General features: G+C 36.3%; 1 protein-coding gene across 4 annotated transcripts in view; it reads right to left on the reverse strand.

The window, feature by feature from the left end:
* Window positions 1-12,521, reverse strand: part of RAB3GAP2 (RAB3 GTPase activating non-catalytic protein subunit 2) — a 35,444-nt gene that overhangs the window by 4,287 nt on the left and 18,636 nt on the right. For all 4 annotated transcript variants that reach the window (XM_085541166.1, XM_015857173.2, XM_032443782.2 and 1 more), the window contains exons 16-30: window positions 12,332-12,414; window positions 11,793-11,857; window positions 11,343-11,433; window positions 9,543-9,670; window positions 8,572-8,785; window positions 7,156-7,253; window positions 6,033-6,138; window positions 4,823-4,983; window positions 4,045-4,261; window positions 3,518-3,691; window positions 3,288-3,394; window positions 2,251-2,317; window positions 1,667-1,737; window positions 580-615; window positions 6-80 (exon numbers count right to left, since the gene is read on the reverse strand). In XM_085541166.1, coding sequence (XP_085397292.1) covers window positions 6-80; window positions 580-615; window positions 1,667-1,737; window positions 2,251-2,317; window positions 3,288-3,394; window positions 3,518-3,691; window positions 4,045-4,261; window positions 4,823-4,983; window positions 6,033-6,138; window positions 7,156-7,253; window positions 8,572-8,785; window positions 9,543-9,670; window positions 11,343-11,433; window positions 11,793-11,857; window positions 12,332-12,414 — 1,693 coding nt within the window. The remainder of the gene's footprint in view (window positions 1-5; window positions 81-579; window positions 616-1,666; window positions 1,738-2,250; window positions 2,318-3,287; window positions 3,395-3,517; window positions 3,692-4,044; window positions 4,262-4,822; window positions 4,984-6,032; window positions 6,139-7,155; window positions 7,254-8,571; window positions 8,786-9,542; window positions 9,671-11,342; window positions 11,434-11,792; window positions 11,858-12,331; window positions 12,415-12,521) is intronic.

The following is a 12,521-nucleotide window of genomic DNA, read 5'->3' on the forward strand; positions in this document are numbered from 1 at the left end:
CTTACCTCTAGCAACGTTTGCAGAAGATCCGAACAGCAGCCAAGAAAAGCCGTCATGGCTGTGTCACTCATACCCACATCCTGTTAACAACATTAGATTTCATTTGTTTCAAACAGAATTCAAACAGGCATTTATTAGTTCTATATATCTGAGAAAACAGTTGTTGATATAACACATTGTTAAGCCTATGGTATATTTAAAGCTAAATAAACACTGTGAATGTGCTTAAACACAAAGATTTAGAAGTAACAGAAAAAAAAATAGAAAATAAGCTTTCCATTATCTTGAAAAAAAGAAAATTAAAGCTTCATTTGACTGTTTACAATATTGCATCTCCAAAGAAGACGGAGTAGCTCAAGTAATCACACCCAGTACATTTCATTTTCTGAGCGTGTCTAACTCCTTACAAGAGTTTTAAGCAAAGCTATGCATGAAAAAGTGAATTAAGAATAACAGCCATTTGTCACGTGATCTCAAGTGTCAAAACTCTCACACTTGAAAAACAAGTCACAAGCTAATACTAAAATTAAAGAGGATTTTCTTGCTAATTTTTTCCTTATGTTAAAAGTTGTTACTTGCCCTTCTGCATAATCTGTCCTTCGGAGCTTTTCCAACCTGTTGAAACAAAATTCCACGTTTCAGTACAATTAAATCATTATTATTATAGAGCATCTTGCAAATATTCTATTACTTAGAATTTTCCTAATATAAAAAAATAAAAGGTTCATTACAGCCACATGATGCAACACACTGAACTGCTTTCTTTAAATATATATATAAATAAATGCATGTGTGTGTGTATATAGATATATATGAATAATATAATATTAATGTTATTTAATTATATAATATAATATTTAATTGTATAATATAATAATATAATTTAATGTTTAATAATATTAATTAATAATATTAATATTCGCACACATATATATATATGAAGAATGATGAATTGAATACTGGCGTCAGTGATGTATGATATACGTATCACACAAGGCAGAAACAAACACCACCAATGCCAATATACAGCACATCATTCTTAACGTCTAGAATTAAGGCCCCCAGGTTCTTTCAAATCCAAAATCTGGTTAAGAAATCCCAATGATTTCTGTAATACAGAATAATGCCAAGTGTGATACTATGAAGAAGCATGGGGAACAAGGAAGAGCTCCAGAATATTCATTGGGATAGATGGAAAAGATATTATAACATGGTTTTCATGCTTTGCCCATGTAAATTCTTCATAAAAAAATCTGGAAGAGCTGCAGCTTGCAGAGCCTTAGAAGTATCACATCAGTAACTTACCAGGAAATAGGCCCAGAAAATAGATTTACTTTAAGTGTAAGCTTTATGTACAAATAGATACATGCACATACAGATAGCTTCAAATTTTTATTTAGTAATTATAAGTTAATGATTCAGTACATCAGCCAGACTCCATTATTGCTTAAAACAATACTGGGTTGATCAATCATTCCAAGGAACAACCTAATATTCTAAAGATGTGCATTCCTCCCCTCATTCCAAAAGTTACCCCCACAGTACACATAACAAGCTGGAGATTTTTTGACCTTTACATTAAAGATATCCCAAACTTTCCTTTTTAATTTAAATCTATAGTGTACAAATACTAGCTTCAAAACTACTGTCATAATGCTGTACTCACCTTGTCCATTAGATATGTAGCAGAAGAAAGCCTTTTTACTATGAATGTATTCCACATCATCAGAGCGATACCTAGAACAATGAATACGAGAGAGATTTTAGGCAATATAAGTAAAGACTGGAAAGCCATGGGCCAAAGTTCTTGCAACACTGGGGATTTTAAAGACATGGTAAATGGAACGAGAAGGGATTGTTATTCTCACTGCTTTATAGCTGGATTTCAGATGTCCTGGGAGCAGACTATCTTGTTTAGCAAATGGTCAGAAGTGCATTAATGAGTAAGAAATGCATGAATTGTAATTGACTACAAGGACTACGTGCTAGAATTTGAAATGCACATAAAATAATTAAACACTTTCCCTTAAGCAGCTTTTAGTTTAATATTAGCTTTATGTAACCAACACATTTCAACGTTTCTGATGGAAACTCTTAGCGCATGAAAAACATGAGCAAAAAGTTAATTTGGGGGTGGGGCTGCTGACAAAATAGCCACTACTAACAACTACACGTATTTACACTTGTCTACAGACAATCATTGAACCTGTTGTTCTACAGTCCCAAAGATATTAACAGCTTCATGCTTACCATGCTGAACATGAGCATTCATGATGCATCGAAGATGATCTATAGACCTAATAAGAAAGCACGCTTCCTTATGTAAAAGGAAAAAAGAGAACAATATTAATCATTATGCAAAACTTGCTTTAAACGTAAACTACTGATTCTTAAAAGGCCCAGGTTTACTATCAAGCTCTTTGCTTTTGAAGGCTATAAAACTTACTCTGAAGTTTTGCATTCTTCTCTCCTGGTACCTGACAAACATAAATGCATCTGTAAACACAGTGTTATTCGCTCTGCTTTCAGGGTTTGGTCGATAGTATATACCTCTAATATACTCACTGCTGAAAGATTCCCCACTAATAACAATCCACTTTCTTAAATGCAAAATCCGTTTGCACTATAAAGATTAATTTTCACTCTCATTATGGTAGAGTAAACTCAAGTGCACCTTTTTTCCTATAGCAAGTAGTTGCATTGCACGCATTTTAGCAGTGCTGACTGCGATTTTTATATCATCTTAAAAGTTTTGATAGTGTTAGACCTTTGGACAACATTCTCCATTTGCTATAGGAAAGCCATGGAAAACAGCAATTCCATGTTTGTTTTTTCTTTCCCCATGACCATTATCCCCAACAGTGGCAAAAGTGAAGAAAATAAATCTAAGAACATTCAAGAAATCTCTTCCCTCTTTAAAGTGAACGGATTCCAGTCTAAAAAGCATTCTATGATCTGTTTTAGGATATACAGAATGGACAAAAGTTTCATCACTCCTATGCAGTAGTGATTTTTTTGCACTACAAAATACCAATGGAACTCTTCACGTTGCTTATTTCAAACACATGAGAATCTGACAGCTTAGAAGCACACTGTCCCGTCTTTGTGTGGTACCATTCAACCCTTGAATCCAATCCAATTTACACTTCCCCTTCATAGCAAAAATACTGTAACCAGCATGCTATCAAATAGCATCTTCTTAATGAAGTCTTTTATGAACTAAAACCTATGGAAGCGCTTCTAGAGAAGCACTTAACCACCGCTCCCTGCAGATGAACTTCTTTTACCTCTGGATCCTTATTCCATTGCACCACATACTCCCAACAGCAGTGTGCATGGAGCACATCCACTTCAAGACTGCATGGAAACTGCTGATATGCAAGTTGTAGCAGCTCTAGGAAAAAGAAAAATATCAAAAGTTATAAGACAGGTCACTTCTCGTAATTTCTGCTATTTCGTAACAGTAACAATCTCTGAAAGGAGTCAATTCAAAAGAAACCTCACATTATTTTCTCACCTAGGATTGTTTCCAAGTTTTCATCTACTTCTGGCTCCTCAAGAAAGACACTTGCATGCATTTCTTCAGATTCTTCAGTATTGTCTGTATTGTTCCTGTGCTGCGCCAAATTCAGTACAAGAGGATTGAAGCCTTGCTTAAAAACCCACTTTGCTACAGTGTCAGCAATACCTCCTGGGACAGTAAAACAACAAAGAAGTATTGAAATACACTCAGGGTACATCCCAGAAGATTTAAAGTTCAAAACTGAAGGACAACAGAAAAGAAATGGCTATTAACTAATACTGTTAATTATATAAATTTGACATTACCAATCCAAAACGCATTAACCAACTGACTTGAAGTTTACAATCCAGTCTTTACAGTAATACCTTTTATCATTTTGATACATGGTTTGCTTTGTTTTTAAGCTAAGAAAAGTTAACAGCAGAATAATTTCCAGTGCAGCCTATTTCAGAAAGTAGATATGGAAGGCTCAGAACTGCATAACAAAGACAATCAACCACGCTTCCATGAGAAAAACTTACCTTTTCCACCTTCCAGCAATTTCTTAACAGAAAGCCTGCCCAAAGGCTCACTCTGTAGAGATGAAACTTTTATTGTCTTCTTGCTCACTTTGCTGTGCAGCAGTGTCTGAAGGATCAGACAGTCCTCTAACTGTTTCAGCAGAAGCTTCCAATATTCAGCATCAAGGGAAAGTGCTTCCCAGGATTCCGTGTCCGAACCTACAGCTATTTGGGAAAACTAACACAACATATTAAGTGGATGGGTAAAGCATAATACATTACAACGTACCAGTGTTCCTATTTGGGCAACACTGGAAATTTCAATATACAGAATTGGATTAGTTAAGATGAAGGGAGAGAATTACTACAACAGTTCCCAGCAGTCTAGGTACAACCTATAAAGCAACCCATTTACAAGTTTAAACACCACCTAAACCTCATCTAGTCTTTCAAGACAAGCAGTAAAACTCAGACATTTAGTGCTACTTAATGAAAATACTTCTTCCATTTGTCTGAAAACAGCACAGGATTTGTCAGTATTATTTGACAGCAAGGGAAAAATTCACAGTACAATTCCCACATAGTACATATAGCAAACGCTTCTGATAAATCACTCATTTACCTCAGCATGTTATTATTCAGATATAAATACTGATTTTCAGGCTTGCAGGATGATATGCCTGTATCCATGTTAGAATGGTAACAGAACATTAGAGGTGTTGCTCTATGACAAGGACAGCAGTTTGCCTAAAACAGACACAGTGAATACAGCTGAGGGGAGAAGAACACAATGACTGACCTTTTTCTCTGTCACACTGTCAATTATCTGTGTGGTAACTGAATGTCCAACATAAGCAGACAGTAAGGCAGCTGCGTTACTTTCAGACTGAATACAAGCTGTTCGCATTTGCTGCCACCAGGGGGAAACTGACTGAGTGTCCCAGGACTCATCGATGGCAACTGTGGAGAAAAGGAGAGCAAGAAAACTCAGCTTGGGTCATGAGGTGTTAGAACTAGTAAAAGCAGTAACCAACCCTGAAAACAGCACTTATTGATACACAATGCATTAGGAGCCATTTCCAATTACTCTAAGTTGCCTTTTTTTTTTTTTTTACTTTTTTTTTTTTTTTCTTATGATATGTAACATTTTTAGATTACAACTCTATTAAAAATTAGGGGAAGAATGTGGATTACTCCTCCAAGTTTAACTCACAGGAAGCAGGCAACAGATTAAATCACTAGGCAACAAATCCTGCTGCACCTACTAGACTTAAGGAATATTATAATACAACTCTTCACAATACAACTAGCTTCCATGTGATTTTAAGATGTCCCACACATTCAGTGCGCTCAATCTGTCTCTCTCCATGTGCAGCAGAATTAAATTGTCCAGACAACAGCAATGACATATTCATGCTACCAGTTGCAAGCTGATAATTACATCCTGTGGTGAATTGGACATAAAGGAACCTGACACAAACATACCCATAGAAGCTCTGAATGAGCTAAGAGAATCAGTGATTGTTTATTATACAACTTACCCAAAATAATGGAAAGCTGACCTTACAGATCACCCCTCAAACTACAGAGATATTCAATGAACAAACACAGCTGGAATAACAACAGCATCGGTCTCAACACAAGTTAATGCAACTCAAAGGATTTCTGAGCACCCAGCAGCACAAGAGAGAGGGGCATATCCATGCACCTCAGAAACAGAGGGAAGGTATCAGAAGAGCCACCTTCTGATGCCTAATATTAGCTGCATCCACTTAGAGCTGAGTGAAACTGCAAGGCATGAAGCATGTCTTTAACTGCAACAGTCCTCAGATTTCAACCATATTATTGAGGTAGATGCCAAAGAAATCATCAGTATGAAACAGTGAATCCTGTTACTTTTTTTTTTTTTTTTTTTTTGAAGAGGAGGAAAACCTCAAAATAATATAGACTCAAATTACCAACAATAATTGGCATTAATTGTGTTTAAATGTTCCAAATGCACATTTCACCTTTCATTTTGCTCAGAAGGGTCAGCATAGTGTGAAGGCAACTGGTAGAGTCCGGTTTCTCAAGAATATCTTTTTCTTTGGAAAGCCATAAATTCAGAAGGAGTGACTAGAAAAAGAAACACAAAATTCAAACAACAGATTGAAGCTTTTTGATACCGCAGTATATCTAATGCAAACAATTCCTTGTGCAAGTTCTGTGTACAGGAAGTTAAAAATGTACTGAGCAAGACAGAATCTTGAAGACATTAAGGGAAACAATACAATTACAGTAGAGGTTTAGGTTAGATATTAAGAGGAAGTTTTTCCACGCGGAGGGTGGTGGAACACTGGAACAGGTTGCCCAAGGAGGCTGTGGATGCCCCATCTGGGAGGCAATTCAAGGCCAGGCTGGATGTGACTCTGGGCAGCCTGGTCTGGTGGCTGGCGACCCTGCATATGGCAGGGGGCAGAAACAAGGTTATCATTGTGATTCTTTTCAACCCAGGCCATTCTATGATTCTATGAATACAATCAGTATATTTCAATTAGATGCACTGGAAAATAGCCTTCTGAAGGCACAGACAGATCACATAAGTGTATGAGCATTCTTAACTTGGTAAAAAATAAAATTCCTAGTTAATATTACAGCTGAAAATTATAACAGAGCTAGCTAATATTTAAATATGTATTTCAGTCATTGGAAAGCATTAGAAAGAAAAGCAGCAAACAAATAATACTGCATGCAAATGAAAGAAAGATGACTGTCTCAACACCACAAGTGATTCTGACAGATTTACTTTGATTTCTTTTCCTTTTTAAATTTCATTGCTTTCAACAAGGAATTTGTAAACAGCGTCTCTGTAACTGCAATTAACTACTTTATTTTTGCTTCTCCTTGTAAAATAAATCTCATGCAAAATTCTAAAAGAATATCTGGAGCCATTCAGACATTCTCACATTTTCTACTATATTTTTTTCTCCTTTCACATCTTTTAAGTTGCTTAGATTTAAGCTCAGCACTTAAAAGCTGAGTATGAGGACATGGAAAAGACAGTCCAAAAATAAAACACTCCGTTTTTATCTTCTTTTCCCCCCATTTCAGCATTTAACCAGAAAGTTTTAAAGTGTGTAATAAATACCTTACCAACAAAATCTGAGGGCTAAAACCTGCTGACTCCAACGCACGACATATCTCCTCTGCAGAACTCTCTCCACACAAACACTTCCAGAAGAAAAAGCTGCCTGAAGTAAAATGCCATCAACACAATGAATGATATCTAGAGACATCACCTCTTCCTTAGCATTATAGGAAATACTATTTGCTGACCAGGTCCCACTGACTGAATACAGAAGACTACTAAGCATTAAGCAGGATACTCTGACACTTAGTGGAGAAGGTGGTTCATTACAAAGGACATAAACATTCCTACCACTATAGCATAGAAAAACGGATTTATAATAAAACAAAGGTTATTAAGCTGCCTGGATTATGTTTATTGAATTACTTCAATTTAAAGAATGGCTTGAAGTGGTGGACAAGTTTATCTGCTAAGTAGCCCATAACTGAATGGCAGCATGCTGCATCTAGTACGGAAAACTAGAGATATTTCAACCAATTAAAAAAATTCCTCAGCACAACATTTATATTTCAATTATTTTTGTTTTACTTGCAGCTTCATTCAAAGGGGTGAGGAAAAGAAGCGCTTCTATCCCCATTCTTAAACCCAAGCATACCGTAATGGTAGAGAAAATGCAAATTCACTTAAGTAGGTTTAAAATCACTTAACAATAGTCTTTATCATCACACAGACGAAAGCCAAGCTCTTGTGCCTTTTATTTCCAGTTTCCCTCAAAGTCCAACAACTAAGGCCAAAAGAAGCAGGGGGCTGCTAAGCAAACAGCATGTAATGCCTGTGCACAGAATTCCATGCTTGCACCAAGAATTCTGGCAGGGGTGTTAGAACTTTATGACCCTTGAGGTCCCTTCCAAGCCAAGCCATTATTTTGGGGAGTCATAGTATCAAAAGGATGTAGAAAGACAGTGCCTCTGAGATACTTAATTAGCAAGAGCCCCTCATACAGCAACCCCAACCCACACCCCAGTATACAGCCCTGCAGGTTCAGGACCTACATCATCAAAATTTCAGATCAACGTTATCAAAACCCCACCCCAGTTCCACCAAGGAAGGGGTTCCTGTTCCCTAAAACAAATGGTTCTGTAGTGCTTCTGGCCAGCACCCATCATTAACTGAACTTTTGAGGTGCAGTGACCGTCAAAGAAATGAAATACTTTATAAAGTACCAGAGCCCAACTTAGTGCAGTTTATAGAGTGATAATACTGTTTTAGGACAAACATATCCACATATGTAGTTAAACTGCATTAACAGAAAGAATTGTTCCATGCCTAAAGGTAAGAGTCTGGAGCTCTTACTGTAAGAAACATTAAGGAAGGCCAGCTTGTTACAGGCCACCAGGTTAAGGCTAAAATAACTATTTATAGCATTCTTAGGATATAATTAGTCTTAAGTGTATTCTGCCAAACAGTTCAGTAGCTCTTACCTAAAGTCACACATTCATCATCTTCCATATTTTTTACGTTAATTGCATCATTTTCACTCTCTAAATACTCCAAGAACATTTTCACAGGCAATACATCATCCTTCTCATCAGCAAACTGAGTAACATTCTGGGCATTTTCTTTCTTGTAGTTTTCCAGCAATGCTTGGAGCCTGTGAAAATCTTTTTCTTCCAGCCGAAGCAGTTTAGCCAAGTCCTTAAAAGCAAAAAACCCAAAACAATCCCATATCACAAGACTAACACAATGTTTCACAAAAGCATGTTACAAACTTAAGAAAAAAAACAACCAAACAACAGCAAATCAGAGGAGTCAAAACATTTCTGACATTAAAAATGCCTTAAAAGGTTAAAATTATTAAATAATCACAAATTCAGGGATTGATATTGGCTAAAAGACCTCAGCTAACTTCACATTCAAGCTAAATCAAGAGGCAACTGTATTTGGATCTTGATAATGATATACAGAAACGTTCGCAGATGGGTGACTTTCAACCCCTCTATATACTTCCTAGGAACATACAAGCTTTATTTTAAATGATAACAAAAATAAGCCAAATTATGATGCCAACCACAGAATTGTACTCAAACATCTAGAAACTCGCACATACAAGTAGCAGGACTTGTGACTTCCATTGGTTCTAAAATACCTCTGCAAAACTAAAGTTAATAATACCCTACGTACTCTGCATAAAGAACTGAAATCAGGGGATCCCGATATTACTTTCACTTATCTTTCAACTATTTTTGACTGCCAAAGACTGTTAGGTATATTACTTACTAAGAATTTGTACAGCAAATAAAAAAAACAGAAGATATGTATAAACACTTAATTAAAAACTTTAGTCTATGTATGTAGATAATTAATTTATCTACTTATTTTCAAAAACCATAAAAACATATTTTTATGCTTATCATTCAATTCTACACAATAACTGAACGTTGAATTTACTCACGTTATCTGAGGGCAGAGTGTCTTCCTGTATGCTTTGGGAATTCAACTTGCTCACTGTTTCATAAAGATGTAACAGCTTCAGCTTGTTTGCACAGAACTGCAGTAAACCTTCATCCACACACTCGAGCTCTGGGGAAGAAAAAGATCTGCATTTTAATTTGAATATGTGGCCTGGAGTACTGCCATACACTTTGCAACTGCACTGAACTCCTGCTTTTGGGAATTACACTGGAGGGCTTATATCTCACACTGATTTTTTTTATGCACTGCTGCTTGCAATGATTACGTTTAGCTCATGGCAGAATAAAACAAGAGTTATTTTTATGGTAAGTATTAAAGAGAAAGAGCTCATTTTTATCAGGCTCATTTTTAAAATGAAGGAGAAGTTGATAAAGCGGAACTGAGCGAACAAAATTGCCTTTCCCTGATTTGAAGACAAACCACCAACTGCCTAAAAATGAAAGATGCTAAGTCTCAAATTCTCTTTTTTTAACAAAACCTGGGTACTGAACTGTAATCTTTCATTTGTCCTGCCAATATTATAACATAGCGCATCCCTTACACCAGAAGACAGTTTAATATTCAAAGATAATAAACCATTTTAATCTCTCTAAGACACAGCCTTTTTATTTCTTCCATCTTTTTAAGTCACAGAAATCTAAGAAATCTAACTGTTTCCACACTTTGAATGTCAATAAAGCGATCAGTATACTCGCAGCTAACATCAACACAGCATGGAATAAAAACTTATCTGTTGAAAAAGAAAACAATTAACACAGATGCTAATAAGATGGTTCTGTACAAGAGGTCTCACTGACAATATCACCTTCATTTGGAAGAAGGTCTAAACATGATTTTCTTCCCAGGAGGCTTAAACACTATTGCCACACTGAGGCAATATTGCCACACAAGGCACATAACCATTCTAATCAACAAATGGTTTATGCTAAATTTCCATACAGCAGTGGCGGGGATTTTTTTACTCATCTCCACCTAACAAGCTAAACCGAATCCAGGGAAAATAAAAACAGAGAAAAGCACAAGCTTCTGCTGCTAAGAAGTATCAACACATGCAAAAGAAGTGGCAGGCACACGCTTCTCAATTTTATTCCTCACTTCAAACTCACTCAGTTTTGCTTCTCAGAGTTACCTCAAGCACAAGGAAGAGGCTCACAACTTGGAAAGATCCAAGTGTATCATTTCAAAGAGAAAACTTCACAGACTTTCAGCAACTGTTTTTTCTTGTGGTGGTGGGTTTTGTTTCAGTTGTGTTAAATGGAAAACGACAAAACCTAAGACTCTGGAGAGACCTCCAGCAAAACATGAAATAAAACATCAGTGAAGTTTACCAAGAGAAGATACTAGGCATCTGGCCAGAGCTCAGATCCTCAGTGATAAGAATCTTGTGCCACCAGTACATTAAAACCCACAGATCCAAAATACCATATCTTCACTGCTTTCATTGCTAGTGAAGAGAGAAAAGCTAAAACTTTCTATGCAAAGTCTGCAAAGCTTTCTTTTGAAGGAATTTTTTTCTGGATGCAAGCACTCATCCCAGTCACTCCATTTTTATTTTTAAATATAATCACAAGTTGTTAGGTACATGGCAAGTGTAGCAAAGCACGCTTGTTAGCAAGCTATCGGCTGTCTGTGCAGAAGCAACATTCTGTGATATGTAGCACCCAACCCAGGCAGATCAAGTTTGTCTCCCCGCAGAACAGAGCAGCCCTAAAATTGTCTTACAGCACTGCAGACATGGTGCAAATGCCTCACTGTATTTGCAAAATAAATATCCACCTACCCTGTTTTTCTAAATTATCCATTAATGTCTGAGTGATGTTTGTGAGAGATGAAAGTGGCACGCGATCACTTGTCAATATACTTTCCAGAGCCTGTTAAGCAGACATTCAACAGAATTAAACATTTACTTCACTTTGCTGTTAAGACATATAAGGTAAGCCAACAACAGTACAACTTTGACAATGCTTTGCAATTCTTTTTTTGTCTCCACGTATACTCGTGGCACAGTTTGGACCTAAAACAAGGTCTGCTGGCCTGCTCTGTTTTTATTATTTCAGCTTTTACTGTGGGAAGATGCCTTCAGAAAGTCACAAGTCAAAGTAATAGCTCTGTTATTCACTTCAAGTAACTCTAGGAACAACTAAAATACTTTAAAATGTTTAAGAAAGATTTATCAAAACTAATAACACTGCTTCTTTAATGTTGAAGAATGCTGACATTAAATATTCACCTGCTTCTTTGTAGCGGGGTATTTAATATCAAGTATTAATTCCTTTGCTTCAGCTTCAATCAAGTCTGTGAACAAGGAAAATTATTACGTTAATTCAAGAAGACTGTGAAAAAAGCAAGTCAACTTGCATTGCAGCTGCAGTGCACATTGGTGCACTATAGAATTTAAGATACTATTAAGATGCTACCAAAAATAAGCTTGGTGAAAATGAAACAGTTCAGAGGCATCTCTTATCAGAAATCTATCTTTCATAAGGAAAAAGTATTTTTTAAAGGAAGGAGGTTACGTAGATTGAAACACTGATTCACGTTAACGTGATTAACTCATGTTAAAAGCAAGCACTCAAAGTAGAGTTTAGTCAAGATTTAAAGGGCAGATAACGCTCACACTGGATCCTTGTACGAAAAAATACAAGCCATCTCAGGATCATAATTTACAGCACACAGTTATCAAAATGTCTGTTTCTACACTTACAGGATCTCAAACAGTAGAACCATCTCATAGCACACAGCTTGAAAAAATTATTTAAGAGGACCTACCTAGATCTGAAGTTTTAGCTTTTAGCAAAGCATTTAACTTCTTCACTAGATGCATATCTTTCGCTCGCTCACTCTTTTTATCACTGAAGAGAAACAATTGCATTGTATGTATTAATAAAATTGAAGTTTCCTACTTGAATTATATGTAAGCTACTTAAAGGTAACACCGCATTAACTACGTTATGCATAC

Source organism: Coturnix japonica, chromosome 3 (genome assembly GCF_054131305.1).
Source record: "Coturnix japonica strain WE chromosome 3, WE-NBRP24, whole genome shotgun sequence".
Classification (NCBI taxonomy): Eukaryota; Metazoa; Chordata; class Aves; order Galliformes; family Phasianidae; genus Coturnix; species Coturnix japonica.